General features: G+C 38.6%; 1 protein-coding gene across 2 annotated transcripts in view; it reads right to left on the reverse strand.

The window, feature by feature from the left end:
• The window catches only part of LOC102691159 (pyridoxal kinase), a 112,385-nt gene that overhangs the window by 81,939 nt on the left and 9,726 nt on the right, over positions 1 to 20,720 (reverse strand). For both annotated transcript variants that reach the window (XM_069178897.1, XM_069178896.1), the window contains exon 4: positions 2,818 to 2,922. In XM_069178897.1, the coding sequence (XP_069034998.1) occupies positions 2,818 to 2,922 (105 nt within the window). The remainder of the gene's footprint in view (positions 1 to 2,817; positions 2,923 to 20,720) is intronic.

Here is a 20,720-nt window from a genome sequence, read left to right on the forward strand (position 1 = left end):
GATAAATAGGAAAGAAAAAGTGAAAAGTAATGGTAACAGTTTTTCAAAACTTATGCTGTGGCAGACCTAAATTAATTTAGGCGCACAGAATTACCTTAACAAGCCACACAATTAGTTGCGTGGCCACTGCCAGTGAACAATAATAGTGGTTCACATGATTTCAGAATAAATACATTTTTCTTTGTAGGATCCCCCAGTCAGATAGTGAAGTAAGTAGTTTCAAGCAAAGATTTAACCATAAAGACCAGTGAGTTTTCAAAACATCTCAGATATAAAGCTGTGTAAACTATTTATTGAAAGTTGATTGAACATTTACTACTTAGCTTTAGCGGAAATGCTAAATAGGCGTGGATCTCACAAGCCTAACTTCTGTATTTAGAACTGGTAAGATTTTGATTTCAATGCAAAAAAGGAATCTGTGAGGTACTTGTGCTATAAGATTGTAAGCAAAGATTAACAATAAGCAAAAAAATCATTCAGATTTACACTTTTGACTGAATGATACACACACAACCCTGAACCTGTATTTTTAATTTCAGTTCCTTTTGGAACAATTGAAAATTTTGTTTCTCGCTTTTAGATCTTTATCATCTCTTATCTGCAATTAAAGTTCATAAACATTATATAGTGTTACGTCCCTGTAGCGGCGAGGCTTATTAATAAGAAAGAATTAAGTGTTCTGAGCCTTCCCAAATGAGGCCCCATTTCTCTGTTCATCTCTGTGGTGCAGCCACAGAGAAACTATTCATGCAGGCTGATTTAAGGTTCCTGATAAGGACAGCTCCCAAAGGGGGATGCACTTAGCTAAGCCTGGCTATCATGATCAATGGTCATCCATTGGCGCCTATCTGTCTAGGGAGTGCCAGATGGACATCTGGACTGCATTCCTGCAAGTGTCAGGAGTAAGTGACTCATATCTCACCTTGATCAACCAATCAGGGACTGGTAGGGCCGAGTAACCCACATGGGACTCTGATGCCCATGGAACTTTCAGCCAATCAATGAGCTGAAGTTCCTCCAGGTAAAAACAGGCAACACAGAGAACCTGTGAGATTCAGTAAGATTCAGAGGGAATTCTGAGACTGTTCTAAAGGGAATTCAAAGGAGAATTCCAGGACAGGACGGCCCAGGAGCAGAAGGCTCCCAAGGGCAGGACATTCTCGCACCGCGCCTCCTGACCATCCTGAGACTCACCCCGGACAACCACGGAACGGCCAGTGTGTCCGAGTGCCAGAACTTTCCTTTGTTCTAAGAGTCTAGAGCGGAGGTTGCTAGAGAATAACCAGAGGATCCACCTGAGGTTAGCACCAGCAGCAGGCCTCATGAACAGGTCAGAACTGTGGACAGCTGAATCACTATTCAGAACTAGCTCTTCATCAGGAACGAACCGGTCCTTTTCCTGACTTGCTGGGACCCACAGTCATCTTTTCTCCTGTGCACAAACTTTGCTAGTTAAAGCCAACACTAACTAGCCAGCCAGTGAGCATCTGCAGCGCACAGTCGCAAGCCGCACAGCACAGCCTGGCACCGAGCCAGAGAGCGCGGATTGGACAGCAACAGCCTGCAACTGTTTCTTTGTGCCCGCAGGAGATCTGAATCCCCAGAAATTGGATGAGTATTCAACTTCACTGCATTACTGCTCGAAAATTCAATTGTTATCCAAACCAGTTGATATCAATTTAATTCCTAAGAGTTATGTACTTGTTTCGAGTATCTAATGTAGAAGTTGTAACCAAGTTCACTTTACGAAACAGTCTTAATGAATGATATACTGAACGTATGTCCTCTTGATATGTGTAATACTTTGTAACTGATTGAATATATACCTTTTGTATTCTGATAACCCTCTCGATAAGATCTGTTAGGTTTACATGCATATTCTATGTATTAATAAATGTATCCTCGTGTATTAGTACCTGTGTCTGCGCGTTGTTTGAGTTATGTCGCATGGTTGGATTCTAAAGCCATCAAAAGAATCAACTTTATGATTTACTGCTACAATTAATAATTGTCTCAGTAAATGCCCAAACCCTACAGAACTGGTGCCTTCAGAGAGCCATTACATTACATTTTGGCGTCCCTGAGCCGGTTTTCCTACATCCCCAATATGGCTCAGTCTAGGGGTGAATGGGGACTGACACATGAGCCAGGGGTTAACGGACGGAAATACACAAACAATAAAACACACTAATTACACTATTCTACAACCCAATACCCTCTAAACCTGTCTCCCAAGGAAGGGGTGCCAAAGCCAAAGCAAAGTCTTCCAAAAGATATCCGTCTACTCTATACTAAGCTATGACGGAAAACTAAAAAATCACGGAAGCCACAACAATCCCAACCCTACACCACAGCCAAGAAAACAAATCCGATAAGTCTCACTTTTTCACCATTTCTTCTTTTTACACCTCTCTTCCACACACCTTCTCTGGGCGTCCCATACCGGCATTTAAAACCGGACCACCCTCTTCAACAAATCCAGACATAGACCCAATTTAGGGACACGCACACCTCCAAAACTGGACTTCCACACAGGAGGGGATTAAAAACAGAACAGAACATAACAATAGTCATATACAGCCTTTTACATCTCGTATTCACTTTAAGGTACAACTTAATAATCAACCTGCTTCCTAATAATATCCCCTCCCATTATCTCAACCCACAGGCATATTTCCTTTAGGAAGGAGACAATCATACCAGCCTTCATCAGGAAATTGTCTGATCAGTCTTTGATTTGCTCCAGGCCTGAGTCAGAACAAAGTTGCCACCAGTGGAACAGACCAGGGTACCCAGTGTTCTAGACTCCCTACTTACCTGTTAAGACATAGTCATAATGGTTCACGTTATTTAACTTCAGACCTTCGTATAGCACATGAAGCTCATCAGCTGTGAGGACTTGGCCTTTCCAGTGTGCATAGCCTAGACAAAACACAAACAGAGTAAGTTAGGTGTCATTTAGGACCACTACACATCACAGAGAATGCCGTGTTGAAGAATGCAGAGTTTCACTCTTCCATTTGATGCCTGATTTGAGAATTGAAACTTACCTGATCTGAAATCAAATCATTAAATTCAATGATTTCAGGTTTTTTTATAAAGAAAGCAAACCCTGCCTTCACACGAAGAAGCACAACAGACAGAAATTTTCCAGCACCAAGCTAAGAAATGCTCTCTCCACAGCACAGGACATCCCTCGCATTGAGCTCAATGAGATTGGACAGCTGCAGCAAACTCAGCCCAGCAGCATCTTCAGCAGAAAGTTTAAACGTATTCCATACACAAGTCTGATTAAGTTAGATCACAACAGTAAAATAAATATAACTTTATTTAACTCTTTGAGAATAAATGACAACACAAACAAAAAAGAGTGAAATGAGCATAAATCAAGAAGTAGCTTTTTCTTGTCTCATAGACTTTGCAGTCGCAAAATAAATACCTTTTAAGCTAGTTAAATAATCTAAATAAAAATGTTTCCCCCAAACTCAACAGTCCATTTTCCTTATCATGTTCTTCTCTTCAAATAAGAAGCTTTGCTGGAAAAGCAGGTGTCCACACGATCTGGGACTACTTGCACTGGCATGAGAAATTGGTGGTCAAAATGAAGGAAGATGTAATACAGTTGTGTAAGAAACTAAGAGGAGTTAAGAGACAAATTTGCCTAACAGTGGGTATAGATAGTCACCACCCCCTTTCAAAATTTGTACCTTTTGTTGTATGACACTCTGAAAATAAAAACAAATTAAATTAGACTTGTTCCATTTTTATTTACACACAGTGACCCACATAAGCCAAGTGAAAATAAAATTCTAAAACATTCTGAAAATGATTTAATATTATAACAGTAAAATACCTAATTTGAATAAGTGAACACCACTCTTACAATTGCATTTGTAAACTTGCTCAGGTATAACCAATCACCTTACAGATCATACAACAAACTAATTGGCTCCCACCTGTGATCAACTGTGGTGATTTTGATTCAGAAGTTCAGAATAAAAGCAGCTGTTTCTAGAAGATTCCACTGCTTGGAAGTGCATTTCAAAGCAAAAAATCCACTATGGGTGGAAAGGTGCTTTCAAAATAACTTTGAGATAAAGTTGTTGAAAGGCACAAGTCATGTGTTGGTATAAAAAGATTTCAAAACCTTTAAGTATCCCATGGAGCACAGTCAAAGCCATCAAAGGCGCATGGCACCACCCAGTCCTTGCCTAGATCAGGACGTCCGAATGACGGAATGACCAAGCAAGAAAGAGACTGATGGCTACCAAGAGATCCGATGACAACTTTGAACGACTTTATGGCAAAGACTGGTCATTCTGTGCATGTGACAACAATATCACAAGAGCTCCACAAATCTGGCCTGTACGGGAGAGTGGCAAGTGGCACTCCTTAAAAAAAGCCACATAAAGTCTCGTTTATGTTTTGCTAAAAAGCACCTTAAAGATGCTGTGGTCAGATGAGACCAAAATTGAACTTATTGGCCGGAATTCAAAACGGTACGTCTGGCAGAAACCCAATACATCTTACCATCTAAGGAACACCAATCCTACAGTAAAGCATGGTGGTGGCAGCACCCTGTTGTGGGGGTGTTTCTCTTTAGCTGGGACTGGGGCACTTGTCAGGATAGAAGGGAAGATGGATGGTGCAAAATACAGGCAAATTCTTGGAAGAAAACCTGCAGACCTCACCCAGGAAGTTGCAAAGTGGGAAGATGGTTCACCTTTCAACATGACAATGACCCAAAGCATACCACCAAAGCAACCTTAAGGTGGCTGAAGGACAGGAAGGTGAATGTCCTTGAGTGACCTAGTCAGAGCTCCGACCTAAATCTCATCGAAAATCTTTGGAATGACTTGAAGAGGGCAGTCCATCAACAGTCACCACGCAGTTTGACTGAGCTTGAACAATTCTCTAAGGAGGAATGGGCAAATATCCCTCCCTCTAGGTGTGCAAAGTTGGTAGAGATGTATCCAAACAGACTCAAGGCTGAAATTCAAGCAAAAGATACTTCAACGAAGTATCAACTCATGGGGGTGTTCTCCTATCCAACCCAGTTATTCTACTTTTTATTTTTATTTCAGAAATTTTGCTTTCTTTTTTCACTTGGATGTTGTAAGGTACAATTTGTAAATAAAACTGGAAAAAGTCTGATTTTATTTGTCTTCTTTTTGGGCTTCACGGCAACAAAAGGTGAACATTTTGAAAGGGTGTGGTAACTTTCTATATCCACTGTACATCTGGAAACTAGAAAGAGCAGTGTTTCAAACTTTTTGCTAAGAGCTAAAAAAGGAAGAAAAAAAACAACCACATAACTCACACTCTAAAAAAACACTACTCTCCTGTTTTAAATTGCAGTGGTAGCTTAACAGTGGATCATATCTCAGGGTATAGTAACACCAAGGTCTTTCATCAACACAAACTGTGAGGCATCTATGTTTAAAGATTTGAAGAGCTTTAAGCGCAAAAGAAATGCAACTTAATTTAAAGTGGAATGGCTCGACGAAATGGTAGAAACTGCTACTCCGAAAAGTCGTAATTTGATATATGTTCCATTGTGAGAAATATTTGTTTTATTTAAAAAATGACATTTGTATTGTTGTGATGCGAAAGATGCAGGAGAATTTGCTAGTGGAAAGAGGTGGGACGAGGTTTGGAAACTTCAAAGCGTCATCTCACAAACAAATCACATGTTGACGGTGTACAAAAACTCAAGACACCAAAATCCTTCACTACCAGATACAGGGCTGCTACGCATGCTGCGAAAGTCCAGATAGGTCAGGGGTGTCAAACTCATTTTCAAGGGGGGGCCAAACTAAAAACATTTAATCATGTCGTGGGCCACACATGCAGAGATAAATACTGATTAGAGTTTTATTATACATTTTTCCACATATGCAAGTGAATGTAGCCTAAACAAACAAAATATTTATTCAGTATTCCTCTATTTAAGAATATGGTTGAGCATTTCATAAAAGAAAACGTATTCAAGGTAAAAATCAGATCACACATTTATGTAATATTTGGCTCATAGACAGTGAAATAAATAAAAACAAACAAACACAAATAAGGATAGGTCCACATCACAAACTGTTAGCCTATTGTTGATTTCATGCTGAAAAGAGGAGAAAGAAAGCACAATGTTTTGGCCGTGGAGCCTTTTTCAGCACCTCACACCTTAAGAAGCCTCCACGTCTGAAATTTTGTGTTTTCTTTCTTCTCTTTTTAGCATGGAATAAACCTTCCAATTGATACCTATTGATACCTATTAATCAATTGTGTATCTTTCAAACTGAGACATAAGACATATGACATGTCAAACTACTGCCAATGTAGCAGTAAAGGGTAAGGGTAGTTTAAACAGAGAGGATGACAGAGAAGATGAGAGACAGCTGTCACCAAAACAAAATAATAAGATGACGATGAAAAGACAGTCCAAGGTGGTCCACTTGATTTACAAAATTGTCTTTCATGGAGTTTGAACAATTTTCAAATGTTTGACACAAGCCTTCCAGCAAGACTGTTAATTCGTAACAAAATGGATAAACACTTTGCATATTTATGTAAAGGGCGGTTGACTTTCTGCTTATCTGTGTAGGTGCTGTATCTTCAACTGAGTCTGAAGTGGTTGAAGAACCATGATTCATCTGCAGGATTTATTACATTTCTTCTTACACATGAAAAAAAGCAATGTGGATGAGAATGCAATAAATTCAGAAGAAATAACCCAAGAGATCCAACAATTTAATAGTGATAAAAACTATAGAAGCTTTTACAGTAAAAGTGAGAATAAATGGGCTATTATAGTCCTAGAACATACATAACTATCTGTAAAAAAATCCATCCTTGTTAAAATGCACTCCCTTCAAGCAGCTTAGCTTACATGGGAAGAGTGCCAGATTCCATTTTTTATTGTAATAACTGTGATGTCACTTTTCAGGTGAGTCATCCAGCTAAACACATGTATTGATACTCATTGCTAAGCAACAAGATAAGGAGAAGGCCTGGAGGGCTGAGGGCTATGAATAGTCTCAGTTCCTTGAAAACGTTTGTGTTGATGTTTGGGGGAGTGCCTTTTGTGATAAAACCCAATCTTTTCCATCATCATTTTTTTCAGCAATGTTAAAATCATAAAGACATTGTACATAAAAGAGTGTCTTTCCTATAACCATTAAAGCTTGCTAGCATTTACAAGGCACAAAGAGACTGTGAGAGATGCACAAGCTTTCATCTCCCGGTGTAAGATACTGTACCCAGAATTCTGTGCTACCTCTCCCAGATACCCTCAGGCTAACTCAAAGGAAGGATGGTGACACTGGAACGTCTCTTGCATTTTACATCTTCACAGTAGAGTGACTTGAAATTTCAAACTCTAAGGAAACAATTTTATATTATAGAATAATATATGAAATAGAATAAATATTTCCAGATGCTACACTGTTTATCTCAACCTACAAAAGCCATCTGTTTAAATCTGGACTCAGACATAGTTGATTGTGACAAGGAGGGATCTATGCACAACTGGCCAGGTGCTGGACTGGTGCTCAGTTCATAACATATCAATGACTTCATTACTTTCCATAATGGAAATATGTGTGCTTCCTCACTTGAAACATTTTGAGTTATAGGATTCCACTCTTCCATCTTTTGTAGTGAAATCCCTAGATTTCATTAAAATTTTGAAATTCATAGTATGAAAGATATACAAGAGGTTTCACATTCACATTGGGTTTAACTTTGACCCTCCTGTATTTTATCGAATGTATCTAAAGAAAGTCTGGTCTCTCCACATAGACCTCAAGATTTGATTTATAGTGTAGTGTGCCCATAATTTCATAATTAATCAAAATGCATTGATGTAGACAAATATACAAAATCAAAGGCATCCAATTCCTCTTGTATCCATAATTGTTAATATCTTAGAGGTTTTTTTGTTATAGTGGAGTATAAAGGGATTTTAAAGAGATTCACACTTAAGCAGATATTTTTAATAAAGGATACTTTTTTGTTTGTTCTTGGATTTGCAATCTCAATAGCTTCCTGGCTTCTCTTGTTTGTATTTCTGTCTCTGTCTTGTGATATATTTTTTACCTTTTCTGTATTCATGCAAACTATCTCTTAGAATCTTATTGCAATTAAAAAAGTACTTCAGTTAAATTCTTAGTATTGTTCCCATAGCCTTACAAGTAACAGAACTAAGGCTTAATGATCTACTGATGCAGCCACTCAGACTATATGTCAAACTCATTACTGCAGCAAGATGACTTTGCCATACCATGGTATTGTATTCTGATGCACAATCTGATTGGTATCTTCACTGGCCAAAGATTGATAGGTGGCACTTGTGGTGCATTACAAGTTAGTGAAAACATTAGCTTCATTTAAACTGTTGTAAAAACCAATCAATTTGGCATATTAATATGGAATCATGTAATTAAAAGAACCATTTTGGTATCAGAAAATAAAAATAAATGTCTGAACATCTTTAACAATATTAATTTATGAATGTAAATATAATATATTTATAGCTGATAATGGTAGCATATTCCACTTTCTTCATAAACATCTGCATCAAATTCTTTAACTCGGTCAGTTCTGTTTTGGAAACATTTTGACATGCTTGTAATAGTTGAAATGGAAAATGAAATGCTTGTAGTCTCATTAAAAATTCTTGTAAGGAAATGGAAAAGAAACTCTTGTCAATTTTTCCTGCTTCCTAGAAGGTCCTGGGTTTGATTCCCTCCCTATACACCAGTTGTATTTGAACAAATACTGTTTTTCTAACAGTAAAATATAATAAATAATATATACACCATATTGACATTTTTATTATTTTATATATCACTGTGTTTAATATTAAAATAATATTAACAATAAATGAATAACATGAATGACTATGAAAACGTTAGTAAAATGTGAACATGTTAAATACTTAAAATAAAAATAGAAATAATATAGATGAACCTGCGTAGTGAACAGACACCTGGGGCAAGATTACCCAGATATATGTTGTAAAAAAGATTAGTTTTTTCAAGTCTCTTTCACATTCTCTCCCTCTCCTGATTCAATTCAATTGAAGGCAAATGTTCTAAATTGTTTCTTGTTGACTTCCCATTTCCTTTTATTTTCAGGCGCAAGAGTACCTTGTTAAATTTGGATGTATTTCATCTGACAAACAGTAGAGATTAATTTACAGACTCCACAGACTAGAAAAAGCAAAAGTGAGGAGGTGTGTGACAAAATTCCCATATGCCCACCCATACAATTATTAGAACAGGAAGTAGCTGCATGTCTAGCACCCTCCAAAACAAACAAAGCACCAGGACCTGATGGTTTAAGGGGTCTGTGTTAGCCAACTTAATGGTGTTTTAACCCAGTGTTTTCAGTTCTTGCTTAAGGTCCATACCGTGTCTGACACATGGAAGGTATCTACGGTTGTACCTATTCCAGAAAAGCCAGGGGCTAAATTACTCAAAAAATTAAGACCTGTGGCTCTCACCTGTCTCTTAGCCAAATGTATGCAAAGAGTTGTAAGCAACCACCTTATGTCATTAATAATGGATGTCTTGGATCCACTACAATTTGCTTAGAGTGCATGCAGGGAGACAGAGCACGCAACACTTACTTTAGTTGATCCCATAGCCAAGCGCCTTCAATATTCAAACGCTTGTGCAAGCTCTCTTCATTGATTTTAGCTCTTCTTTTAACAGTATACAAATTCATATTCTTTTACAACATCTTTTTGACTGAAATGTGAATGGGAATGTTAAACATTGGATCAAAGACTTCCTTACAGATTGACTTCAGAGAGTCCACATGAACAGTGTATCTTAGACAAATTGGTTTTAAATACAAGTGCTCCTCAGGGTTGTGTACTGTCACCAAATCTGTTCTTACACACATATGAGCTGCAGATTAAGAGTAGCACAGCCAGTCTGATTAAATATGCAGATGACATGGTTCTTGTGGGACTCTGTTTAAAGGACCAACCTGTAGGTTAGCAAACCAATTTTGAACAGTATCCTTGAAAAATGGTGCCAATCAAGAATAAAAAGGCATTAAAAATAAATGTAACCAAGACTAAAGAGCTTCTTTTCAATGGTAAAACCACTTTTTGCAGACAGTAGTACTCAATGGTCAGTCTGAAGAGGTTGTGGAGAATTTTAAATATCTGGGAACACATTGATCAGAGGCTGTGGTAAACTGAGAATATAGACGACATTTATAAGAAAGCAAATCAGTGTCTGTCCAGAATTGTGGAAGTGGCAGGAAAAACAATTAGGAAACAGCATCCCCAGCTCAGCTTAAATTATATTATCATATTACAGTTCTCAGAATGGCAAGGAACATCACAGCTGATTCCACACACCCACTCCATTCTCAATTCATAATTCTCCCATCAGTGAGATAGGATAGGGTACCAAATTCAAAGAACATTTATAAGAAGTCTTTGTCCCCTCTGTTCAATTAATGTATGTAAATATAGTCTCCCCTATTTGTATACCATGTATTTATGTATCACATACTATTGTTGTGATTTCATGTGCTTCGTGTGATTTTATGTTTGCTTGTGTGTTTTGTAAGTTTATGGGAGAAGCCAAAGACAAGTTTCCACGGTAGTGAACAATAAAGTATCTATATAGATGAGGGAATCTGAGGGTGTTTTCTTCTTTGAATGGAACACACTAATATACTGTATATTGAGACAATCGCCCAGGAAATGTCGCCAAGATGACTTGTAAAATACTGCAAGACTTTAAGGTTGATTAATCAACATGCTGGGCCAAGTATGATTGCTTTGATTGGGAGCAGTGTGAAGTGGGCAAGATTAAGCAACTGGAACTGACTTTATTTTTTTATTATCTCTATTGAACTGCTGCTTTCAATATCCAGATCATTATTATCCCTTAGATACATAAAATATGCTGCACGCCACAGGTGTTAGGAGCAGGTGAAGAGTGGAGAATTTGGCAAATTAATACGTAATACTTAACCAGATGCAATTCAATCCTGAAAATTGCATCTAAACAATAGCAAAGGTTTCTAAAATGCAGGTAAGCAAAAGATATTTACAGTTAACAAAATCCGTGAAAAGAAATCTCAACTAGTGGTCTTCTGTACATTAGTGGTATGAAAGGTCTGCCTGATCTCCCCGCAAAGTTACTGATATTGAAATATTGTGTTTAAACAATAAATAAACTTAAACCTATAAAAAATTCACAAATCCCCCACAACAAAACGCAAGTTTAACATCTTAAAGCGGTTTTGTTGAGATACTATTGAAGTTTCAAAAAAAGAAACTCAAACTTCACACCCCAAAGTGATTATGGCACATTCAAAACAGTCTTATTACAAAGGGTGCACTGTCACAGAGATAGGTGCATTTGCAAGATAATAGAACTATATTTAAAAGGTTGATAAATCAACAATCTGGGCTGAGTGCAACATTATTTTTTGGTTTCCTTCTATTGTTTAGATAGAAGTGGTTCTCAAAGTGTGGTCCATGGACCACCAGTGGTCCGGGAGCCTGCACCAGGTGGTCCTCGGGCTGACCTAATCATCTTTCTGCGCTGCTTATGTCAGAGGAAAGAATTTTGTAGTGATCGCTACGAAAGAGCTCCCCCTAGGAGCACTGTTAACAACTGCAAGCTGTAAATAGTGGGAGGAGGGACTTGTGTGTTGATTATAGGTATCAGAGTTTCAGCAGCCGTTAAGGGGATTGTGTGTGTCAGTACTGGGGTGAGCACAACCCTAATCGCAGGCTTGGCTGGCTTGAGGGTCTGCCGAAAGGGCAAAGTATCCATTCATTCTCCTTGGCTGTACCCTTCTGTTGCCTTTGTGGTTTAATGAAGCTTGAGTTATGGGGGACCACCTCACCTCTTCATTCCCCCATCTGTGCCCATCGCTTCAGTGTTTAGTTTTATGCACCACGAAGTCCTTGCCGCCCTGCAGCAGGCTATTGTTATTAGTGATGCACATCAGATTTTTTTTACCTGCACTCGCCTGACCTGATTTAAAATGATAAAAGTACTGACCCGAAGCCAGTCCAAACCTGCTCCACTGGAAATTATACTGATCAATATTCGAACAATTCATTTAATCAACATTTATTGAAACAGCATACCCAGATTCCTTGTTTTAAACAGACTAAAGTAGCCTAATCTTGTGACTGTCATTTTTGTAAAGTGCCTCACAATTGATGCAGATAACGTAACCTGTACTTTTTTCTTCTGTTGTGCTGTCTAGGTTGCCAAACGTCTCCCACCTGGCTCTTTTGTCACTCTCTCTTCTTTATTTTTATCTCACTGTTCTGGAGTTGTGTCCTGTCTGCTCTAACGAGGTTGCCATTACTGTATTGTTTTCTTTGTAATACACTGTTTGCTTACGTTTTCTCCCACTTTGCTTTGTGATACAACCAATTGGGGCTTAAATGTAGCAAAATGTCAGGACCCAACGTCCTGGACAAATTTCCCATTGGCCTTTACCAATTATAGCCACCAGCCATATCACCCTGCAACTCACAACTGGCAACCCACTGAAGCTAAGCAGGTGCGAGCCTGGTCAGTACCTGGATGTGAGACCTCCTGAGAAAAACTAAGGCTGCTGCTGGAAGAGGTGTTAGTGGGGCCAGCAGGGGGCGCTCACCCTGCGGTCCATGTGGATCCTAATGCCCCATTATAGAGACAGGGACACTATACTGAAACAGGCGCCGTCCTTCGGATGAGACGTAAAACCGAAGTCCTGACTCTCTGTGGTCATTAAAAATCCCAGGGTGTTTTTCGAAAAGAGTAGGGGTGTGCGGTGAGCGAACTGGTGCACCATGGCTGCCGTCGCATCATCCACGTGGATGCTGCACATTGGTGGTGGTGGAGGGGAGTCCCCATTACCCACAAAGTGCTTTGAGTAGAGTGTCCTGAAAAGCGCTATATAAGTGTAAACAATTATTATTATTATTATTATTATTATTATTATTAACACCTTAAAGACACTTTAATTTAGGATACAATCGGTTTTCTGCAATATTTTGCTTTTGGGCATATATCAACACGCAACCGCCCAACCCGATCTAAAATCTCTTTTTGACCGAGTCAACCTGCGCATCACTAGTTGTCATGATCACGTGGTTACGCTGTTTACGTTTTGATATGTGAGTGTGGTTCGACCTTTTATTGTATACCAATTATTTTATTGACCTTTTAATATATACCAATTATTGTTCATACCATTTTGTTCGTACTTTTGAATATCTTACTTCAAGATTTTAAGTTCAAGGTGTAATTTAAAGAAGCAGTTGAAGCAGAAGGGTTATTATGGAGCACTGGCTCAAATCTGGGACTCTTGAAACGCAAATATAGTGAGGATAGTGACAGGGCAAGTGCAAGCAAAATGCAGAATAGAAGTGAAAATGTGGGTGAGGTAATTTGTGAACCATATCAGCAGTGCTGTAATTCTAATTCCAACAGATTGATAAATGTGATGTGCAAGGAAGCAGAAGGTGTGCTTGATGTGATGTATTTGTCTGGACATGAGATATGTCCATCTTGGATGCAGATATCACTTCTGATTGCTCAACAAAAGCAGCTCCATTCTTCATATTAACTTTTTAAGTCATAAAAACATCTGCAAAATATGCAGCATTGTTTGTAAAAATATTAGTACTTTTCAGCAAATTTAATTCAATATTAGTTATTTTTAGTACATTCATAGGTGATGAATTTTACAGGCCAAGAAGTGGACATAGGCATAGGTGGTCTTATGAAATCTGTGACTTGGTATAAGTGGTCTGCAGACCATAGAACTTTGAGAACCACTGGTTTAGATGGTATAATTATCATTAAGACAAAATATGAATCATTGTCTCCCTTTCCAAGCAAGCAAAGTGTTTATTTTCTAATTCAAAGACTTTTCAGGAAACCTGTTTGAGAACTTGATTGATGAGTTTTTTACTAATGTATGGTAGACCTGGTCTCATTCTTTAGCACTCTGTAAGCGCACTCAAACTTAGTGACCCTATAGTTCAATTCCCTGGTACTTTTCAATGTAAATGTACTGTATTGGTTCTGAATCAAAATAGTAGAACATCGGTCTTTTAATGCAGCTAGTAAGTTGCTATTCTAACCTTTTTAAATAAGTACCTCAAAAGATGGATTGTAACTTTAAATGTCTTTGAACTGCTTTTGTTACAATAAAAAACTCCTTTGAATACATTTAGTTTAATTTAATTTAAAAATTGACAATGCTATGATTTATGATGCTGTATGGTTTCAAAGCCACTACAGTACAGTATGTGCAAAATCTAATAACAATCGCTCTGCAGGATGTGTGCTGCAGCTTGCTGAACCCTGCTCTAATTTACAACTCTATTATATTAATTCTTATAGGAAAAGCTCCCTACTTTAAGCAAATGGGCAAAGTTTCTGCTCTTACTGTCCTAAAACCTCCATTTCACTATACAATGTGTCTTTCTGGTACCTAAACCAGATATATATCAGGGGCCGCCTGAACATATACCTACTTATGACACAAGAAATACAAACTGGGGTGTTTTTGTGTGAAATTAAATGTACACATGTACAGTACATACCTATATCTACTCAGATGCCACTCATGAACATAATATTCTTTTTTTTTTCATTTAAGAATTAATTATGCAGAATGGTCCACTTGAGTGTCATGCATCCATTCACAGGAGGAATGCTGTTGTACCACACAATTATTTTACACAAAATGACATGTTGTGAAAGAGTGGTACTCTCCAGACCATCATTACAAAATGAAATTGCTTCTAAATTAAATTTGGTGTGCTAAAAATAATGTAAGGTAAAGAGAAAAATCAAAAAGCTGCTAGTGTCAACACTGCACATTACACATAGCCTTACAACAGAGAAATGTGACTCTGACAACACTGCAAACTTTTAGGTGCTCCACAAACCATATGACTCTAATCTTACAGAATTCATGCATTCTCATGAAAACATTAAGTGTATGCTGGAAAAGGCTGTGGAATGTTGTTCTCATAACTAAAATTATTTAAAAATGTATCCTGGGGAAACTAGCTGACTTGTGTGGAGTTGCTACAAGAAAGTCTAAATAATTAGGTGCAGCAAACTTTTCTAACACTATAGACAGCTCATTCTTTCTCCCGAAATCCTCCTGTGGTAATGATTTCTAGAGAAAAGTCCATTCCAATCCCCCACTCCCCCCATGACAATGAAATTTGTGATAATCTGAGATGTACCCATATTTTAATCAAATTTATTTGCCAATTTTACATTTTGAGCTGGGCTAAAAATAAATAATTTCAGCAGTCTGTAACATCTGGCAAGGAAATAGTAAGCAAGCTAAATCACTTACTGTAAAAATGAAATTTGCTGTTTTTATCCTTAATGCATAATCTTCACTAACGGAGTCCTTTAAAATTGTGAAATGAGTTTGATACTCCAGCACCAATGGATACAACATTTCAACCTCCAGCTTTCCTCCATGGTAAAGATTTATGGTGAGTATTTCAATCCACCATTTCTGCCTTTGGTCAATTTAACTAGCGCCCTGTTAATGATTGTTAGAAATCATATTTAGTATGAGATACTTCAAAAAAGTGACAGAACATTATCCTAGTGTAGCAGCAAGGTATATCATTACACTTAAAATTAAGTTTTATTAAAGATTTCCAAGATACATTCTGTAGCCATGACCAGACAATAACCCTAGCAGGCCTAGGGTTAGACCTCTGTGTAAAGTACTAGTAATGAAGCTGAAAGGGGCCTCTCTGTTAAGCAGCATAGCTCAAGTCTGTAATACAGACCAGGATATCATAAACTGTGTCCAGTCTCAACCTCCCTAACGATAAATAGTCCAACATGGCTCCTTTCAATCTGGTACTCATGAAGGAAAAACCTCTTTACTATGACCATGGGTCAGAGGTCATGGTAAATCACTCAAATGATGACCAACCAGTCAGGAAACTGGGGAGTGGAGGAAAACACTACATCTGATGACATCATGACTCAAAATTTCTTTCATCTTAACTGTGACAAGACTGAAGTCATGCTTATTGGCACCCCCCATTAACATTGTAAAGCCAATGCTGTAACTATCTGTGGATGGTACTGTACTTGAGCTTCAGACTAAATTGAAAAACTTGGCAGTGATATTTGATTTAGGCGCGACATTCAACCCACATGTGCAGCATATTGTTAAAACACCTTTCTTCCACCTCAGAAATATTGCTAGACTACACCCTATATTATCAGTAACTGTGGCTGAAAAGCTGATCAACATATTTGCCTTCTCCCAAATTGACTACTGTAATGCTATACTTGCTGGGGTTTCTAAATCCACATTAAACAAACTCCAGTATGTCAAAAAACTGGCAACCAGAATCCAGGCCAGGTCTAGGACAAGTGATCACATTACTCCTATCCTGGAGTCCTTGCACTGGCTTCCTGTCATGTTTTGTGTCGACTTCAAAATCCTCATGCTCAACTATAAGGCTCTGTATGGCTTGGCACCTCAGTACCTGTCTGAGCTATTATCACCCTACTCCCCACCTCGCAACTCTTCTAATTCTGTCCTCCTGTCTGTCTCCCAAGCATGTCTACACTCTATGGGTGATAGTGCCTTCTCTTATTGTGCCCCAAAGCTCTGGAACTTTATCCATAAGATATCAGAGAGTCGCCTTCTCTAAACTTCAAATCTAGACTCAAAACCTTCTTCTTCAGAAGAGCCTTTACTTAACCGGTTCTGTTCTTTACTCCTCTGCTCTTACTGTATCAATCTCCACCATCTACTTTCTCCTCTAACTGTGTATTCTTATCGTGTATTTTTTGTTGCTGTTGAGAAGCCACCTTTAAAGTTTTATTTTTATCATCATAACCAATTACCAACCATGATTTTGTAGTTTAAGAGGTACTGCACAACCTTTGCATTTTCTCACTCTCTCATGTTAGAGAAACGTTTCTGCTTCCCCTTAAAAGATAGTCAGGAATCCATCTAAAAAAAGGGGTATTTATTACATGTGCATGAGACCGAAACACAGATATGCTAAACATATTTTTCTAAAAAAAACAGAACTGCACTTCAAGATTTTTCTGTTATCTATAACGTTTCCCTGTGCTTATCAGATCGGCAGCATTCCAGGATAACGCTCATCTTCTTCTTCCCTATTTGCCAAATATATCTTCTTTTAATACAATCTGTAAGTTTTGTAGCATGCATTCCTATATAACACTGTATAGAACTACATAGTAGGCCTTGTGTCCAGCATTTTTCCACTCCAGTTCAAACCACTTCTGCATGTCCACGTTATAAAATACTGCCACATCTGCAGAAAAAGTGTGTACAAAGTTCACAGACACCCTCTCAACACTCCTCTCCCCTCTCTCCATTAAAACTGGTTTTCTGATAACATCACCAACCATGTTGCTGCAACCATTGCAATCTAAGTCAGGACTTACATATCAAGACACTAAGCCATACAGGGTTTCCCACAATTGTATACAGGTCTCGCCAATAATCAGCACCACCTGGCCAATCAAACGCATGAGCAGCAACAAAATGTACACAAGTATCCATATTGATATAATGTTTTTTATACTTATACACTGAAATCAGCAACGAGGGCACGTTATTGCACAGTTCTCCAGTCTCACACGTTGGATTTAAATGTCATGGTCTCACATCTCGATCTGAAATGCATTTGCATCAAGTGTAAGTTGATTAAAACATGAAGCAATGGACATACAATTTTAAAATTGTTCTAGAGAGCTGCAGTTCTGTTAAACATTGTGTTTATTATATATGAATAAAATAAACCATACAAATAATATGCAATCACAATTTTCCACAGAACATTTCACACATTTTTAGAAACAGTTTTATAATCTTGAGCTATATCAGTAATATGCAGGAAAAAAACAGGTTTCATCGCAGCTGAGTATTGGATCAAAGACAAATACTGTGTTTCTTCATCGCTTGCCAAAGATGGCAAGAAACAATTTCCAAAGTATAATAAAGGGAGTAGAGAGCACTTAATTTGCAAAGTGAAAAAAGACATCGTCTCAATGATTGCAAAATAATAGTGCCTCAATAGCAAATAGAAGATACAATAATGACTTGATGCAAATAGCAACAGATTTCAAGCACATACAGTTGTGAGAAACATTTTGTGAACCCTTAGGACTTACTGTACATTATATGGATTTCTGGATGAATGGTTCCTAAAATGTGATCAGATCTTATTAAACAAACAAAACACACAACATTTACATTGTCATATCTTTATTGAACCTTTATAAGGTTCAAACAATCAAGGTCAAAAAGTGTGTGAACCCTTATATTTAGTAACTAGTGGAACCTCCTTTATTGGCAATAACCTCAACCAAATGCTTTCTGTAGCTGCTGATCAAATCTGTGCAGTTAGAAGGTATTTTGGCCCATTTCCCTACACAAAACAATATCAGTTCGTGTATATGTTTGGGATGTCTTTCTTGAACGGCCTCTTCAGATCACACATTTCAATGGGATTAAGGTCAGGACTCTGACTTGGCAATTCTAAAATACAGAATTTCTTCTGTTTGAGCCAATCTGTTGTTGATTAACTTCTTTGTTTTGCATCATTGTCATGTTGAATGACCAAACTTCTTTTAAATTTTAGTTCACAGACAGATGCCCTGATATTCTGCTGTAGAATTTCCCGCTATAACTTGAAATTCATTGGTCACTCAATGTTTGCAAGCCATCCAGGCCCTGAGGCAGCAAAGCAGCCCCACACCATTATACTCCCTCCACCATACTTCACAGTTCAGATGAGGTTTTGGTGTTGGTATGCAGTGTTTTGTTTTTTCCTGTAGCGGCAATGCTTGTTAATAAGACAGAATAAAGTGTTAGTATGCTGTCCTAAAGGAGGCCCCATCTCACCCTCCATCTCTGTGGTGCAGCCATAGAGAAAGTATTCATGCAGGCTGATTTAAGATGTTTTCTTTTGATAAGGAACAAGCTCCCAGACGGGGATGCACTTAGCTAAGCCTGGCTATCATGATCAATGGTCATCCATTGGCGCCTATCTGTCTAGGGAGTGCCAGATGGACATCTGGACTGCATTCCTAAGTGTCAAGAGTAAGTGACTCATATCTCACCTTGATCAACCAATCAGGGACTGGTAGGGCCGAGAAACCCACGTGGGACTCTGATGCCCATGGAACTTTCAGACAATCAACGAGCTGAAGTTCCTCCAGGTCAAAACAGGCAACACAGAGAGCCTGTAGCAGAGATTCAGTGGAGAACTCTGTGGACTTTTCTAAAGGGAATTCAAAGGAGAATTCCAGGGCAGGACGGCCTAGGAGCAGAAGGCTCCCAAGGGCAGGACATTCTCGCAGCGCGCCTCCTGACCATCCTGAGACTCAGCCCAGACAACCACGGAACGGCCAGTGTGTCCGAGTGCCAGAACTTTCCTTTGTTCTAAGAGTCTAGAGCGGAGGTTGCCAGAGAGTAACCAGAGGATCCACCCGAGGTTAGCACCAGCAGCAAGCCTCATGAACAGGTCAGAACTGTGGACAGCTGAATCACTATTCAGAACTAACTCTTCATCAGGAATGAACGGGTCCTCTTCCTGACTTGCTGGGACCCACAGTCATCTTTTCTCCTGTGCACAAACTTTGCTAGTTAAAGCCAACACTAACTAGCCGGCCAGTGAGCATCAGCAGCGCACTATCGCAAGCCGCACAGCACAGCCTAGCACGCAGCCAGAGAGCGCAGATTGGACAGCAACAGCCTGCAACTGTTTCTTTGTGCCCGCAGGAGATCTGAATCCCCAAAGATTGGATGAGTATTCAACTTCAATGCATTACAGCTCGAGAATTTAATTGTTATCCCAACCAGTTGATATCAATTTAATTCCTTAGAGTTATGTACTTATTTTGAGTATCTAATGTAGAAGTTATAACCAAGTACATTTACGAAACGGTCTAAATGAATGATATACTGAACGTATGTCCTCTTGATAGATGTAACTCTTTGTAACTGACTGAATATATACCTTTTGTATTCTGATAACCCTCTCGATCTGTTAAGATCTGTTAGGTTTACATGCATATTCTATGTATTAATAAATGTATCCTCGTGTATTAGTACCTGTGTGTGTGCATTGTTTGAGTTATGTCGCATGGTTGGATTCTAAAGCCATCAAAAGAATCAATTTTGTGATTTACTGCTACAATTAATAATTGTCCCAGTAAATCCCCAAACCCTACAGAACTGGTGCCTTCAGAGAGCACACTACACTCCAAACAGAATTCTGTGAACATTTACCCAAAAGTTCAACTTTTGTCTCTTTGCTCCAAAGAACATTGTTCCATTAGTGCTGTGGAACATTCAGATGGTGTTTAGTAAACATGAGATGGGTAGCAATGTTTTTTTTTGGAGAGCAGTGGTTTCCTACATGGTAAACTCCCATGAATACCACTCTCGTTCAGTGTTTTTCTTATAGTAGACTCATGAAGTTATCAAGTGCAAGAGATGTCTGCAAATCCTTAGCAGTCATCCTAGGGTTCTTTAACACCTGTTTTAGGATTGTACGGCGTGCCCTTGCACTGATCTTTGTAGGATGCCCACTCCTAGGGAGAGTAGCAATGGTGCTGAATGTCTTCCACTTGTAAACTATCTGCCTGACTGTGAACTGATGGAGGCCCAAGTCTTCAGAAATCCTTCCAGTCTTATGAGCT

This window comes from Lepisosteus oculatus, chromosome 15 (assembly GCF_040954835.1).
Source record: "Lepisosteus oculatus isolate fLepOcu1 chromosome 15, fLepOcu1.hap2, whole genome shotgun sequence".
In the NCBI taxonomy this organism is placed as follows: domain Eukaryota; kingdom Metazoa; phylum Chordata; class Actinopteri; order Semionotiformes; family Lepisosteidae; genus Lepisosteus; species Lepisosteus oculatus.